Genomic DNA, 17,422 nt, shown 5'->3' with positions numbered 1-17,422 from the left:
CACCAGGTAAGTCTCAGCCACTCAGGTGGAGGAGTGGGGAATCGAACCCCGTTCTCCAGATTAGAATCCACCTGCTTTTAACTGCTACACCATGCTGGCTCTTACAATCACAATTTAACATTAAAAAAACCAATATTAGTAGACATTCTTACTTTGCCACTCAATCCAAGAAAATATCTTCTCAGGAGGATGGTCCAGACTGGCCAGAGGTGTACCTAGGCAAACTGGAGCCCTGGGCAAAACCTGAGTTTGATGCTCCCCCCATGGGTGGCCACCAAACAATGATTTTTTTCCACCAGGTCATTTCAAAGTCACCATCACATTATAGAACATCCCCCAACTCACAAATCTGAACACAGCAATGGGCCATGACACACAGCAGAAATAATTTTTGGAAAACATGTTCAAAATGCTTTCAAAATGTTTTATTACTGCTATGAAATCATTTTATGGTGTTGTATCCAATCCCCCCAGTTGCGGGAAACAGCATCACTTTCAATGTTATTTAAACTGGGAACCCCAGATTCTCCTTTTAAGGTGGATTTAAAAGGAGAATCTGGGCTCCCTAGTTTAAACAAGTGATGCTGGAATCCACCCCCAAACAGCATCATTTTCAATGGTGTTTAAACTAGGGAGCCCAGATTCTCCTTTTAAATCCACCTTAAAGGAAGAATCTGGGGTCCCCAGTTTAAATAACATTGAAAGGGATGCTATTTTGGGGTGGATTCTCCCCCACCCTGAAACAGCATCCCTTTCAATGTTAAAACTGGGGACCTCAGATTCTTCCTTTAAATCCATGCGGAAGGGGGTGGATTTAATAATAATAATAATAATAATAATAATAATAATAATAATAATAATAATAATAATAATAATAATAGCAGCAGCAGCAACAACAACAACAACCTTTATTAGGCATTGAGAGAATAAAAGAATGAAAGAAAACAAGCACTGGCAGGAAGGGAGTGGATTTAAAAAGAGAATCTGGGGAAATGTAGGAGGTGCCTGTTGTCAGGGGTGCAATTATTAAGATAGCAGCACCAAAATTTCAGAGTATCTTTGTGAGACCCTACTGATAATACCACCCAGGCTTGGTGAAGTTTGGTTCAGGGGGTCCAGTTATGGACCATCAAAGATGTAGCCCCCATTAGCTCCCATTGGAAACAATGGGGGATGGGGCACTCCCTTTGGGAGTCCATAACTTTGGACTCCCTAAACCAAACCTCACCAAACCCAGGTCATATCATCAGGAGAGTCTCCCAAAAAATCCCTGAAATTTTGGTGCTGCTAGCCTAAAATCTGTGCCCCCTGCAGGCCAAAAACGGAAAAGAAATTGAAAATACAAAATCCCCCACAAACGAACCTGTAATTTTGTCGTCCACCACAAGGTGGCGCCCTGAGCAGCTGCCCACTTTGCTCAATGGGAGGAACGCCTCAGCCACTGGCAGCCACACAGTTAACATAAACAGGAAGGAATCCATCACGAGAAACAGAGGAGGAGAAGTGGTAAGAGGGGAAGACCAGATTTTGACTTCCACCATCACTGTTCTCAGTCATATGCCAGCCGGAAGATCTTTGTCTTACAAGTCCTGTGGAATTGCACTAAATCCTGCAGGGCTCGATTTCACTTGACAAAGAGTTCCACTAGTTTGGAGCCAGGGCTAAAAAGGCCCTGGTTCTGGTTAAGCACAGCCAGATAGTTTTAGGGCCAGGGACCACTAGGAAGTAGGAAGCATCTGAGTGTAATGCTCTCTGAGGGCTTCATAGGGAGACCTAGATATGATCTCTGTGAAAGAAATCCACGTTTATACATCACAGGGTGCATGTTATGAGAGTTTCAAATGTGGATGTAAATATCAAGTGCAGACATTAAGCAGTGCCAACCATTATGACCCAAAGGGGTTTGTAATCCTGGCAGCCTATGCCTAATCCACACAGATCATTTGCTCTGGGTTCAATGGTTTTTGGGAACTGTATTCTTTTCCTACTTTCTCACAGCAGCACGTGGCATTTGTGCACATTCAGTGCTTTCCTTGGCTTTGATGAACAGTTTTGTGAATGATTGCTGCAAACTTTGGATAGCTGCTGTGTGAATGGGAGAGTTTGGCATTTCTGGATTCTGCCCACATGGTAGTCATTTTCCCCGCCTCTGTCCCCATGACATCATTGTCTTTCCTGCCAGAAGGGTCTTTTTAAAAAAAGTCAGAAAATCAGCAATCAGTTATATCATTGCATATGATAATCTGCACAGCAGATTATCTGAATTCCCAGCTTTCATTTTTGAGTCTCTGGTCCTTTTCATTGTGAGATGCAAGAGGAAAGGCGCATAGTCTCAAAAATAAAATAAAACAGAAGTCACTGGAGTTGTGTATTATTTTGCTACATGGCTACTCTCCACAATCCTAAGAACAGTTTCCTGTGTGGAAGCCCCACTGAATAAAATAAGATTTACTTCCCAGCAGACTTGCTTAAGATTGCTGTTTAAGTGTCTTTACCATTGGAAACATGCACACATTCATGCAGTAACCAGACTGTGAGATGGGGATAGATTAAGAATGCCAAGAGGGTCTTTTTAATCCAAAACACCACCACCACCACCCTTTGTGCAGATAATAAAGGAACCCTTCCTTGGTTTCCTTGAATATGGATCACTAATAGAGAGATCACAGTGTGGCTTGGGATAAACGTTAGTTTCACAATATTCTTCAGCATGCAAAGTATCTTGTAATTTGACCCAATGACACTCACACAAACCTCAGTTAAATTGATTGGACAAACAAATAGTAATTGAACCATTTTCCAGTGATAGGACTCAGTTCATAAACTAAATTTAAGATCCCCAGGGGTAATTTTAGATGCACTTGTAACGCCCATTGAAAACAAGCAGCATATCAGAGCAACTCACCCACAGAGACAATATGTCAGCAGATTCCTTTTTGACCATCTCAGATGTCATACTAGTCATGTTTTCCCCTCAGCTACAGCGGTCCGAGGACAGGAGACGTCTGGGTTTCTGTAGTGTAGTGGTTATCACGTTCGCCTCACACGCGAAAGGTCCCCGGTTCGAAACCGGGCAGAAACACAGCAAAGTGGCAGTTTTTCTTTCTTACTACTTTGCATGCTGTCAATCTATCAAATTGTACTGTAACGTTCCAGTTTTTCACTGCCGGGATCTATACGCTCTATAGATAAGCAACTACTACACACTCCTGAGCAAAGCCCACTTTTGCTACTGAACTGTTCACATTGTACATATCTTAAAACAAATCTACCGCGTGAAGGGCTGTGTTCTGATAACTGCGAGGCTGTTATCAATCCGACTAACCAATCCATGGAACACTCATGAAGCCCAGAGAAAACAAAAGCAAGTATAGGGATGAGTTTTAAAAAGAGGAGAGAAGTTATGCACATTTCCATTCATTTTTTAATGACAGGGTTTTAGAAGCAAGATGTAAACTCAGATCCGCCCAGCCCTTTCAGCAAAAGAACCACCCAGAGGCACAAACAGAGGTCCTTAGACTGAGGCTGCGGCCGTCTTAGGTGGACAGGGAACTTCAGCCATCTGGCTTTTAGTCCTGGCAAGCTTCTCTGTGGTGGGTCTGGATGCTTCATGAAAGGTTTTTCCTGAGGGAAAGACTTCCATTACAGGGAGGTGATTTAATTAGTCCAAGGTCATCCCTTCTTTGGAAACAGTTCCACCGTATGATTCTTTTGTGGAAACCTGTGAGGGGTTACCACAAGTTATGTGATTCCGGCCGTGAAAGCCTTCGACAATACATATGTGACTAATTTAAAATGTATGACCAAAACAAGAGATGATGTCACCCTGCCTTGTGTCACAGGGAACTTCCCTTTCAAAAATGTCAACATGAATAAGATGATAGGATCAGCTTTCGGAAGCTAAGCAGGATCGGCCCTGGTTAGTACATGGATGGGAGACCATCTCGATCATTGGGTCAAACCATCTCTGACGCACGTCCTGCCCTGAAAACCCGATGGAGTCTGTCAATCGGCTTGCCACTTGACTGCGCATCCCAGTCCCATTTCCAATAGGATACGTTTTTGGAGTCCTTCAACCCGTCTGCAATTTGAGTACGCAAAAGGGAAGCATCGCGTGAGCCTCTAAATACAGTCCTGTGCAGAATATTGGACTCGTTGATTTCAGTGGATTATTTAGTCCGACGTAACTCTGCATCGGATTGTATCGTTGGGGTCTGCATTACACATGGCCACGTTAGTTCTACAAGCTTCTTTGAAAACATTTTTTTTTGAATGGAAGTGGCAAGCAAGAAGGCAAAATTGTGGCGCGGTAAGTCTTTTAGGATGAGTTCCGGATTATTATTATTATTATCACTGACATTATTATTGTTGTTAATTATGATGGGGAAAAACTGCATTCTCTTCGAAATCTTTTGGAGCGGTCTGGGGCGCCGTGCGCTTGCTTTCGGCGAAAACCAATCGCGTCTGATTATTCATTTTCAGACTGAGAAGTATTCCTTAGTTTTCTAGGCGAATGGGTATGATTTAGGAAGGCGAAATAAACTTAATCCCTAGAAGACAGGTCTGTTACCAACAACTGATGGAGAATACGCATTGGATATTTTCTGAAGGGGTGTTGATTATTTTAGGGAAAAGGTAAAAGGTGGGTCCAAACGACGCCCCATGATATTCTGGTATTTCACATGCAACATAATGGGAATTGACCGATCTTTCTTTCCCATGTGTGGAAACCCCGTCCTATATACTCGTCCCACCCTTCTGACAGCCCGCCTGTGCACAGAGAGCCGCGCTTGGTTTGAATCCGCCTTTTACCTTTTTGGCTATATTCATGTATACTGCTGTCCGCTTTTAAGCAGAAGATTCAGAACAATTTCAATCTGATCCGATTCGGGGGGGGGGGGGGCTGTGACCCCTTCCGAAAGACTAAGCGGCTTGAGACACGATCTACAATATGCCGATGGTTTTATTTCGTTCGTTTCAATCTAAAAACCATGAATTCATGAAAATCCGTACCTCGGATCCATTATATTTTTTCTTGCCACTGCGGAGCCGCGAAGTACCGGCATTGGATCTGTGGTTTTAAAGGTTCAGTCTGTGGGCCTGGATTTGTCATGTGATTTGATACTCCTATTTGTAAAAACAACAACAAAAACCACCAGAGGTTCCGCATTCCAGGGATCCGTTTGGATCCCGCTGTTATTTATTTCTTCAATTTCTATACCGCCCGATCCCCGAAGGGCTCCGGGCGGTGAACAACACAATTCAAATAACATTAAGCAGGAGCATAGTTTAAGCAGGAATATATTTTAGTTAAATATACCTTTGGGGCACAATTTAACGGCTCCCCCGCCATCGTAAATGAGTTACATTTTTTCAACGTTAATTCCAAAATAAAACAAAAACGCGGCTGCGTAAAGCGTTTCGGGATCCCACAGCCCGCTTCGTCAGGTCCACAATCAGCTGAACGAGGCCCTCAAAGACTGGTCCTCGGAGCCCTCCGCTCTAAGAACGGCTCTCCGTCTTCCAGCCCGTCTCCCTCAGGCCGCTGAGTGAGGATGAGTCTTCTGGGGGTAGAAAGAACGCCCAGCCTTCGGATCGGACCAGATTGAAACCCGCAGTACTTAAGGTCCGCTTCCAGTGATGTGGGGGGGCGGGGGACGGGGAGGAGAAGGAGAAACAACCGCAGATTGATCCTTTTACGCCAGGCTCGGGGGTATATTAGGCACTGCGCGGCGCCCTTCCGAGCAGAGCGTACAGCAGGTGGCAGGTTGCGGGTGAGGCAGGAGGATGGCCCAGGGAGAGCAGTTAGGCGACGCTCTTCTTGTAGAGGAAGAAACTTCAAGGGCCGTTTTGTCTACTTCTCCCAAGAAGCGAGGAAAGAGCAGCGCCTCCTACAAAGCGACGAAGCTGCCTTATTCGTTGTCTCAGCTGATCCTTCAGGCTGTCGAGAGCTGCGCCGGCCGCAAAGGGCTTTCTTTGCCCGCCCTCAAGAAGCAGCTCACCGAAGCGGGTTACAACCTGCGCAGAAACAGCCGCCGCCTCAAAAGAGAATTGAACACCTTGGTCTCCCATGGCTTGTTGACCCGCGTCGCTGGCACCACCGGGGCTTCGGAGTCCTTCAAGGCGAAAAAGGCGGGCAAATCCGAGCCGGGAAAAAAGACAAAGGCCGCAGCAGCAGCCAAGAAGTCGCCCAAGGTGAACAGGGAGCCGCCAAAGAAGAAGGCCCAGAAGAAGCAGGCGCCGGCTAACAAACCGAGAAATCTGCACAGGAGAAGCACAGCCAATTCTGGGAAAAAGAATCCGCTCAACAGCCACCCCGCAGGATCAAATAGGAGCGCTCCAGTAAAGCGAACGAGAAGAAAGTAAAGCTCCAATGAATTAGGCAGGCAATATTAACTAGTATTTGAAAAGGCTCTTTTAAGAGCCACACAAAAGCCACGGAAAGAACCGATCATTTAAAACAGCCCAATTTTGCTTGGCGTAGTGGTGACCCCCTTTAAAAAGCAAACCAGGGGCTCCTCAATAAAACTGCAAAAGCGCTGAGCTCAGTATGGCAGGCTTTGCAAAACCGACTTTTGGATCGGGAAATGAAGCGTTTGATCCGTTCTGCCCAATGAAGGCCCTCGAGGCGACCTGCAGTTACACATTGCACATCAGATAAGAACAGATTAGTCCCTTAAACCAAAAGCTACGGCTTAATGTAAATTATCTATCCAAATGGAGATTAAATATAATTTGAAATTAAATATAATTCGAAATGGCCTCTGAAAGTTGGGGATACTCCCCTTTTCTGCGCATATAACGTTTGCCAGGTTTACTGTGAAGTGTTTCATATGCCGGTTATACACTAGTTGACTAATTTGTTAAAAACCTGAGTTTTTGTCGGAGAAAGTTGACCTTTAAAATCCAGCCCATGTAAAGGAAAATGCCAGACCACACCAGTCTTCTTGCCAGATGGAGACATTAAAAAAAATGTTGGTAGACAAATCAGCAAAAAATGCCTACCTACTTTGTTCTTTATTTTAAACACTTTGAAATTTAAAATAGGACTGCGACATCCAGCTATTTTAATTGCACTTCGTGTAAGCCCGGCTCCAAATTGCATATTCTGTTTCAATAAAGAATAATACAATTCTTCCATTAGGAAGAAAAGATCCTATTTTAACAGAAAGCTTTTTGAAAATTTTTGTGTTGGTTCTATGAATTTGCCCTTCCAGCAGTGATTTTCTGTTAAGAAGCAGCAACCTTGAATAGCTAAGCTTATCCAAAAAACAGAAACTCACTGGATGTTCTGAACAGAGAAGGATTTCTATTGGCCCTTTCTCCATGTCTATGATTGGCCATATTCAAAACTTTGCAATTTGAAACTATTGGAGGGCAGATTAAGGATATTACTTGCCAAGAGTTTGGTTCTAAAAAGGAGAAAAGGACTATAGGCCTTTGATTCTATTCCACCATAATTGAAGTCCAAAAATAAATGTGTGGACTTAATATTATCATCCATTTATATGCTATCTTTTGTCCAAAACAGTTTCAAAGGAGATCCCAGTTAGATTAAAAAGTCAGCAATAATTCAAACTATTATAAAAATTAGCACTGGATTCCCTTCCTACCCCTATCTGACCAAGGGAGCTGTTTTATTCCAAACCAACATGGTTATCTTCTGAAACTAAATTCAACAATGATACCCCCCACCTCAAATCTGTTGGGTAACCTTGGCAGTGTGAAACTCAAAATGCATGATCAATCAAGAGAATTACCAACTGAAAAATGCAAATACCAAATTATAGCAATGTAAGGCAGTGTAATAAAACAATAGGATTTAAATCCCACTGATCACTAGGCCTTGTAAAACTGCTGTATTAAAATGTGCAGATTTCAGGACAGATAGTTAAAGGAACTAGGACAGTGGTTTCTAGTGGTTAGTGAGGTCTCTGTATGTAACCCTACATAGGAATGGAATGAGCCAGGAAAGTTGGAGAATGAATGGAAAACAGAAAGCAGTAAGGCTGCCTGGCTGGGACCTTGAAATTTAATTATAGGTTCTTAACATCTTGTTTAAGATAACTATGATGTTTGAATGGGAACTTGGAAGGGAGGGAGACTTTCCTTCTGAATCGTACATTTTAAAAGTTATTGTTTCAGGGCTGTGTTTGTCTAGTGGGGATTTTTCTTGGGATCTTCATCTTTGAGGCCAGTGCACCAAGAGTTCACCTGGAGACTTCCTGGGTCACCCACGAGAGGAAAGAAATGTACTTGGGTTGACAAGCCATGAACGAGGGGGAAAGTTAATTATTAAAACATGAATAAGATCATGGGTTTGTTGTATTACTAAATTCTATATTGATGTATAATTTGTTAGTGAAAAGTAAAAAGAACATCTGCTTTAATTCTTTTTTTTTTTGCAAGATGCATTTCAAGTTTGGCCCCACAGAATCCACAAGCTGAGATTCCATATGCACCTGCAACTCTCCAAGGGCTTTCAGAACCGTAGGGAGCAAATGGGCCATTCTGGATTGAGGCAGCCCTTCTCCGCACTTGCGGTGGCTTCTTATGGCAAGTGAAAGAGGTTTTCTCCATATTGCTCGCCCTACACTGAGGTTAAAAATAAAGTTGCTGTGTCTGGAGTGTTGTTAGGAGCTTCTTGGTTTCTGGGGCGGATTCCGCACGGGCCAAAAACAGTGGTGTGAAAACGGTGTGAACACAGTGTAAACCCTTTTACACCGTTTTAAACCATTTTATACCGGTTTCACACCGGTTTCACACTGCTGTTTTTGATCCATGCGGAATCTGCCTGGGGATTTTGCAGAGGCCCCTCCTTTGAGTGGCCCTTTTGGCTGCAGCCCAGGTTCATTCTTTTTCGATTTCAGCTCCCAGTATTTTGCAACGCCCGCCCCCAAGGATGTACAGAAGGGCCCCTTTACAGTTTGTAAGTGTAAGACATCTTCAGAAGGCCCTTTAGCAGTTTCGGTTTTTGAGCAATACAATCTATCAGGTATTAATTTGAAGGAACATTATAACTGTATTGTTCATTTCTCTCTTTTTAAAATTATAATTGTCCATTATCTGAGGGTCATGGGTTCCCCCCCCCCCCAATTTTGAGGGGAAGAGTGAGTAAAATGCCATGGTTGATGAGAAAAGTACATATAAAGGCTTTTAATAATAATAAATCCTTATTTTAATAACTTCATTTACATACTTTGTTCTTACAAGGAATAATAATGGATGAGGAGAAGAAGAAGTTGACTTAGGACATCTTGGGATATTGAATACTGGAGTTAAGTTGCTTTGATAATTTGCTGGAAAGACATAAGAGGTGATAAACACCAAGGCTCATTCTGCACATGCAGAATAATGCACTTTCAAACTGCTTTCAGTGCTCTTTGAAGCTGTGCGGAACAGCAAACTCCACTTGCAAACAGTTGTGAAAGTGGTTTGAAAATGCATTATTTTGCGTGTGCGGAAGGGGCCCAAGCTTGTCTCCTCTGAATTATTTTCAGATTTTTTCCAAGTTTCTGACTTGACATGGCAGCTTTAGTTTCCAGGATTAATTTAAGTGCTACTGGCAGCAGCCCCTGCTGAAGAGGCTGCTACCGACCAATCAATTGGGTTTGAGTAAGGAAGAAGATGGCTTCTGGCCTCACTAAATGAAAAGAAAACTGGAAAGCAAGAAAACTTGGAAGTGGAACTGAGAAGACTTTTTTTTGGAAAAGTGTTTTGAGTGAAAGAGTATTAAGGCAGCTAAATTTTTCTTCATGGTATTGTGTTTTTAAACCCCTTTGCCCGCGTTTAGTGGTATTGGCTTATAATAAGAACCGGTTGTTCCCACACTTCTATGTGTCTCAGATATTTTTTATAGTGCTGTGCTGGATCTAAGATTTTGAATCAAAAACATCTGTTCAAAAATTAAGGATCAGGCTTTGGATCAGAATATCAGAAGGAGCAGCAGTGACTTAGGAGGTTAAGAGCTCGTGTATCTAATCTGGAGGAACCGGGTTTGATTCCCAGCTCTGCCACCTGAGCTGTGGAGGCTTATCTGGGGAATTCAGATTAGCCTGTACGCTCCCACACACGCCAGCTGGGTGACCTTGGGCTAGTCACAGTTTCTCGGAGCTCTCTCAACCCCACCTACCTCACAGGGTGTTTGTTGTGAGGGGGGAAGGGCAAGGAGATTGTAAGCCCCTTTGAGTCTTCTACAGGAGAGAAAGGGGGGATATAAATCCAAACTCTTCTTCTTCATCCATTGCAGAACACCACCTTGGACTTTTATAGTCCTATTTTATTGAGTGTTTATATGACTCTGAAGGTTTTTGTAAAGAAATCACTCTCTAAGACCTTATGCTTTGGTATTTGGTCCCATTATATTCTCCTTGGCCTTTCACAGTTGGGTTCTCAAGGGAAAAATGAGGCTTTCCTGTTGGGCCTTCTCCCTCTTTTACCAGTGGACGGTTTACTCCTGGAACTGTGGGGCCTTTCTATGGTAGAAACTGTTTTCTTATTGGGTCTCTGGAATGCCTTTGCAGAGCTGGGGGGTTGTCTTAGTTTCTGGTTCCTGTTGAGCCTCAGGACTTTTTGATTCGCCTCTGCAGTCTCGATGCCAGAGCTCTTTGCTCGTTGAGCCGTTCTGTTCATCTTCTCAGAGGCACTATGGGGGTTTGTTCTTTCTGCTCCTGTCTTTCTTGTTCCTATAATTTTCTCAGATGCTTGGTTAGTAGCCACCTTTTCCTGGTGCTTTGTGATCACAAAATATGAGGAGCCAGCCTTGTGAGTCATCTTCACCAAGGCACCTCGGGATGACAGCAACTTCAGCTGCCTCTTGATGCTGGGGCAATATCTGCTCATGCTGTAGCCCTTGGCCCCTAGCACTTTATCCAGATGGGTTAAACTGAGGCCTCTGGCTGATTTGCACAAGTTGATAGTTCGGATGAGGATCCTAGAGAGACTGGGAAGGCTGTCCACTGAGTCACAAAGATTCTGCCTGTTCTCCTCTTTCCTTTGCATAGATCGGGTCATCACTGTTGGCTCTTTTCTGACATCAGCCACCTTTTTGTTCTTTCCACAAGGTGCCTGCCTTTCAAGAACATTCAGTTTCCGTGCAGGCATGGCACCCACTGCTTCTCTTGAGGGTGCTGTCCCTTTCTTCTCCCTTCCTTGCCACGTGAAGCCTCAGCTGAGAATGGCTCCTGTTGTTGCTCACTCAAACTATTTATAGATCTGAGTGTGAAGCAGTAGACTGTTATCTCATCAGCAATTGTTCTCAACAGCCAATCATCTCCCTCCTTTCTGTTTCTGACAATTCTCCTTTCATAACTTGCTCCTCCTACCCAAATTTAGCTCCCCAGTCCCTGGCACACAGATATGTAAAAATGATATCTCCCCCACCTTTTATTTGGGATACCTTGTCAGGTAAGGTGACCAGATTTTCACCTTTTAAAATCAGGACCTGGGGGCGCGCGCGCAGCTGTAGGAGTGCACTGCCTTTTGGGGCGCTCCCCGGTTTCCCGCCCTGTCACAGGCCGGGAAAAGGGGAGCACCCCAGAAGCCAGCGCGGCAGCCTTCCAAAAATCAGGACAGTTAAAAAACCCCGCGGGACGCAGGACAAATTGGTTTAAGGCGGGACTGTCCCGCCAAAAGCGGGACGTCTGGTCACCTTAGTGTTAGGTCTCGAACCTTGAAGCAATAAACGGACTCTGTATTGTTGATCAGTAGCATTTATTGATAGGCATTGAAGCATTCAGCTTGACAAAGCCAGTTCCGGCGAACCTGGCTTTTGTTATCCCCTTTATTCCGATGTTAGTCCCCCCTCCCATTTTCCCAAGAAAAGTGAGAAAGAGTTAATTTGGAGCCAAGGCACCCCAAGGGCAATGACAGATAGAGCCACCTGGCATCGAGCCCCCACGAGATAATGGAAACAATCCCGGTTCCCATGAGGCCAAAGTGTCAGGGGAAAGCCTAGTTATCTACTTGGTGTGTGAATCCATAAAGTAAAGATCAAGGAAAGAATGCCCCAGAATGGCAGTGGTAACATATAGCAGGCTGGCTACATATATCTTGTAGCAATTACATTGAGTTACCGTAGGAATGCATCTGAATCACCTAGATACAACCCCTCGCACATAGTGTCATGTCTCAATGGCAGAGTATCTACCTTGCATGCAGGATATTCCATGATGTGGGGGAAAAAACTTTGCCTGAAACTGTGGAGAGCCGCTGTGAATTTGTGGCCCCTTCTGCACACGAAGAATAATGCGTTTTCAAACCACTTTCACAGCTGTTTGAAAGTGGATTTTGCTATTCCGCACAGCTTCAAAGAGCATTGAAAGCAGTTTGAAAGTGCATTATTCTGCATGTGCGGAAGGAGCCAGAGTATCAATGACCTGATGCAGTAGAAGGCAGTTTCATGTGTTCACATCAGGAAAAAACCCACACATGCTAAATGTCTAAATGTTAAAAGTAAAGGCACAAAGGACAGGTGTTTGTGCTCCTTTAAAACTATGTGTAAAACAGTGGCACCTCCTGCTAGGTTGAATTATTCAGTCTAGAGGTGGGAACTGAGTCCTTTTCCATCTTAATAGGAGAATGAAGGAATCTTCACCTGTGTATGGATGATGTGCTTCAAGGTTGACACTTATCCCATGGATAGCCTGTAAAGGTGATAGGGACAATGTTCCAAATCAGGTTTGGGAACGATCAAAGCAAAGCAGGGGAAACACAGAAACAGAATAGGCAGAAAATAATGTCATATGGATGCTCCCAAAAGTAGTGTTTCGGGAAGGAAGCCAAGTTGGAGGAAAACCTCCATGTGGGCAATGGGTGAAGGTATAAAAGAGATAAGAAAGCAACATACTTTGCTCTTTGAAAAAATAGAAAAAGTGAATAAGAGACAGAAAACAAATTCTAAGGAGATAGAAGCTTTAAAAAGCAAAATAGCAGAAATGTCTGATAGACTTCGCAGGATGAATATACGTTTGGTGGGAATTCCACCATTGAAGGATGAAAAACAAATAATTCCTGTGATAGTCGAATGGCTGAAATCAATGAATATAGAGGCAGACGCATCTTATTTTGAAAGAGCTCACAGAGCATTCAGAAAAGTGGGCAATAGACCAGCGGACATACTGATAAGATGCGACTCTGAAACTCGTAAAGAGACAATAATAAAACAGATGAAAGCAATTTCTGAGCTGAAATTTGAAGATAAAAAAATCATTGTTAGAAATGATCTATCTCCAGAAACATTGGAAATAAAGAGACTATTAATTCCTTACGCCACAGCAATGTTCAAAGCTGATAAAAAAATAAAATGGATAAATCAAACAGGATTCCTTCATCATGAGGGAAACGTGAAATTAATTGCAAAAAACCCACGCCAGGCTGAAAAACTTTTGTTAAAAGTTGGAGTGCCATTGCCTACTAATGTGATCCAGGAAGACAGCTCATCTTCTGAGTCTTCAGGGGAAGATATTCCTGAAGGAGCCCAAAGAAAAACAAAACGTTCAGGAAGACGAAGATAAATTTAAAGGCTTTTTCTGGCATGCAACTATTAAATGTTCTAATTAATATTTCACTCTATAAACTAATACTGTTAACTAATATTTTTAACTAAAAATATTAACAGAACTGTTTAAATAGATGTAGTGTGTGAATTGTTTATTAACAGCTAACCATAACACCAGCTGGTATTATGACCTTCACAGAACTTGGACAAAAGCCCAGAACTGGAACGATAAGAGGAGCCGACTATATACAATACTGAATGTCAATAGAATTGTGTAACGATGTATTTGTAACAAAACTTTAAAGGGGGAAAAAAAATCTGGGTGAAACATGACATACTTATTAAAACAAGGGCTGGGAAGAGGCGGAAAAGCGGTGCAGGGGACAACATAAACTCCTACATGGGTGGAGAATTGATTCTCCTATACACCAGAAGGAGATGGGAGGGAGGGAGAAGGGAAGAGGGAAAGGAAAATGGGTGTTTGAAATATAAATTGAAAATGCAAGCAGGGGAAAAGGTTTACATTGTAAAAATAAATGGCAGGGAATAAACTGAAAATAATTTCAATGAATGTTAATGGGTTGAATTCGGGCTTTAAGAGACATAAGGTGGCTAGATTTGTAAAGCAAGAACAACCAGATCTGATCTGTTTTTTCAAAGAAACACTTACACAAAAAAAAAGGGCAGACAGAAATGTTTTGAGATAGAAGCATTCCAGGCTGGAAAGGGGTTGTTGGAGAAACACGAAGACCATAGTAAAAAAGAGAGCGGGTTAGCCATTTTAGTGAAAGAAAGAATTTGGATTTCAGGTTTACAAAGAAATTATTACTGACACAGAGGGAGAATGATGAAGTGGTAATAGAAAGCACAAGATTCAAAGGAAATCAGATAACACTGATGAATGTATATGCTCCTAATAGGAAACAGAAAAAATATTTAGAAAAACTATTTTAAAAACTTCAGAAGATATTCAATGGAGACACATTGATTATGGGAGATCTTAATATGGATCTTAGAGGGCATGAGATGTTGAAAAAATGGAATATAGCAGAGAAAGCTATAAAGGGAATTGAATAACTCAAACCAGCCAACTTATTTCTCTAATAGACATACAAAAAATATACATATATAGACTACATTATTGTTAAAGAATATGAACAATTTACGAAAACATAAGATATAGAAACACATAAAGAATGGATTTCCAAGATCACTTGCCACTTGTAAGCTGGTATGGCCAGGTTCAAGGATGACAGGTGAGAAGAAGAGAGAGAAAACAAATATAAATGGAGATATAATAATATGATTTGGGAAAGGAGAAAAAAAGATAGATAAAGAACTAATAAAAGCCCAAAAAAAATAAAAAACTCTATTTTTTTGGAGGGAATAAAAGATTCAGTGAAACAGAAAAAATATACTCTGGGATGCCTCGAGAGAGGCGGTAGTTAGGAGAAGAGCTATTGCTTCAGCTAGAAGAGGGTTAAGATGGAAGAAGAAAATAAACAAAAGGAAAAGAACAAAAAAATAGTAGAAAGAGTTAAAACAAGAAATAGGTTTTAAACTCTATAATAAATATGGCGTTAGAATAAAAAAAAAATGAAATAAAGACAACTACAAAATAAGCTAGAGGAAATAGATAAGATGGTTTATGGAAAAAAGAGGAGACTTGGGTAAAAAAAACCAGAAGTTTCAAAGGAAATAATATACCTCAGTTAAAAAAGATGTAGCAAATTATTTGGAAGAGAAAAAAAAAAAAAGAGAGGAAACATACGAGTAATTAAAAAGCTAAAAGATGAAAAAGAATCAGATAATAACCGAAAATAAAATTAATTAGGAAAAAAAAAAATTTGAGGAAAGAGTTTTACCAAAAACTGATATTTTGATTATGAAAGCAATATACAATATGAGGAAAAAATGAATAAAAATGATTCCTCAGGGAAGACAGAAAAAAACTATAGAGCGAAAATATAACACAAGAGGAAATATTAAAAGGTTATTAGGGAATTAAAAAATAATAAATCCCCCGGAACAGATGGGTTTACAGCGGAATATTATAAAGAAATGGCGGAAATTTTAGTTCCCGAACTCCAAAATTTATTTAATACAATAATAAGAGGTCAGAGAGCCCCAGATACATGGAGAGAGACGGAGATAGTGACAATCCTGAAACCAGGAAAAAATGCAACTTCAGTAGAATCTTATAGACCAATAAGCTTATTAAATCAAGACTATAAGATATTTGCAAAAATATTATCAAATAGGATTAGAAATACACTTCCTAAAATAATAGAACAAGATCAATATGGATTTGTAAAAGGAAGGGATATATGCCATCCAATAAGAAATGTACTAAATATATTAGAGCATGGGAAAAAAAATAAATATGCTATGATAAAACTAGATGTATACAAAGCATTTGATACAGTAAGCCATGAATTTCTTTTCCAAACAATAAAAAATTTTGGATTTGGAGAAAGATTCATAAACGTATTAAAAGAAATATATAGAGATGCAAAGGCCAAGATAAGAGTAAACGAAGGATTATCAGAAATAGTTTATATAAAACGAGGGGTAAAACAGGGTTGTCCGCTGTCTCCGGCTCTATTTGTAATGGCCATGGAATATTTAGCAGACAGAATACGAAATAACGGAAGAATAAGAGGATATAAAATAAATAAGGAAGAAATTAAAATAAACATGTTTGCAGATGATGTATTACTAATAACAACTAACCCTGAAGACACAATGAAAGAGTTAAAAATAATTTTAGAGGATTTTAAGAAATATTCAGGATTAACAGTGAACATGGACAAGACAGAAATATTAGGAGTGAATATAGAAAAGAAACAATTTAATAAAGAAATATTAAAGAAAAAAATTAAATATTTAGGAATTGTAATTTCTACCAGAAAAGATAAGATGTATAAGTATAACTATGAAAATAGATGGAAAAGAATTCAAAATCAAATAAAAAGGTGGGAAGCAAAAACCCTATCTATAACGGGGAAGATAAAAGCAGTAAAGATGTGTATATTGCCTAAAATCTCTTATTTATTCAGAACATTACCAATGGAAATTGCTAAAAAACAATTTGAAGAATGGGATAGGAAAATAAAAGCATGGGTATTTAATAAAAAAAATGCGAGAGTGATGAATAAGATAGTATATATGCCAAATGATCTCCTTGGCTGGGGAATACCGAAAACTCAGGAATATTATGAAGCATTCCAGATAAAAAGCTTATTAGACATTAATGAAGATAACACCTCAAAATGGCTGAAATTTGAAAATGAAGTAAATAAGGGAATAGGTAACCATGGTATATATACAAATGATTATAAAAAGGTTATAAATAAAGTACTAGGTCCAAGAAAAGTAAATTTGGATATTTGGGAAAAATGGAGAAGTAAATGGATGCCTGGCGTTCTGGATAGGGCCCCAGTGGGAAGCGTGACTGGAATAGAAGGTGAAAAACTTATAAGAAAGTTGAAAGAAGAAGGGATACATAAAGTATCAGATTTAGTTCATGAAGGAGAAATTATACCATTACAAAACTTAATAGAGATGGGTGGGAGAGAGAATTGGCTGACAATAAGAGGATTATGGGAAAAATTAAGGAAATACAGAATAAAAGGTGAATGTAAAATGAATCAATGGTTAAGAATCCATGAAACAATGAAAGGGAAGATAGTAGGAGTAGTATACAAATATATAGTGGAGGATAAAGAATTTATGATAAGAATGTTGAAACAAAAATGGGAAAAAGATGATTTCTTACAGGATGAAAAAATAGAAAGAATAATGGATAGTATGAAGAAGATAAAGATTGAAAAATATGTGGAATTAGAAAGAAAGGTTATACTAAAATGGTACAGAACCCCAATACAGCTAGCTTACATGATTAAAGGCCTGAGTCCAAAGTGT

At 40.7% G+C, this 17,422-nt stretch overlaps 2 protein-coding genes and 1 non-coding gene across 3 annotated transcripts; 2 read left to right on the top strand and 1 right to left on the bottom strand.

Annotated features, from left to right (window-relative positions):
- Nucleotides 1-3,009: 3,009 nt before the first annotated feature.
- Nucleotides 3,010-3,082, top strand: TRNAV-CAC. The gene has a single exon. It is a non-coding gene; the product is annotated as a tRNA-Val (tRNA).
- A 2,705-nt stretch (nucleotides 3,083-5,787) lies between these two features.
- On the top strand, nucleotides 5,788-6,366 carry LOC125427714 (testis-specific H1 histone-like). The gene has a single exon (XM_048487266.1). It carries the CDS (start codon nucleotides 5,788-5,790, stop codon nucleotides 6,364-6,366), a length of 579 nt encoding a protein of 192 aa, XP_048343223.1.
- A 4,026-nt stretch (nucleotides 6,367-10,392) lies between these two features.
- LOC125427713 (histone H1.01-like) lies at nucleotides 10,393-11,103 on the bottom strand. Its single transcript, XM_048487264.1, has one exon. It carries the CDS (start codon nucleotides 11,101-11,103, stop codon nucleotides 10,393-10,395), a length of 711 nt encoding a protein of 236 aa, XP_048343221.1.
- Nucleotides 11,104-17,422: the final 6,319 nt, after the last annotated feature.

Source organism: Sphaerodactylus townsendi, linkage group LG03 (assembly GCF_021028975.2).
Source record: "Sphaerodactylus townsendi isolate TG3544 linkage group LG03, MPM_Stown_v2.3, whole genome shotgun sequence".
NCBI classification, from domain to species: domain Eukaryota; kingdom Metazoa; phylum Chordata; class Lepidosauria; order Squamata; family Sphaerodactylidae; genus Sphaerodactylus; species Sphaerodactylus townsendi.
Note: the sequence above shows the minus strand (reverse complement) of the source record. Positions and strands in the feature narration are given on the sequence as shown.

Bases quoted from the DNA above. Each gene is read 5' to 3' on its own strand.
- LOC125427714 (XM_048487266.1), top strand. From the start codon at position 5,788: ATGGCCCAGGGAGAGCAGTTAGGCGACGCTCTTCTTGTAGAGGAAGAA.
- LOC125427713 (XM_048487264.1), bottom strand. From the start codon at position 11,103: ATGCCTGCACGGAAACTGAATGTTCTTGAAAGGCAGGCACCTTGTGGA.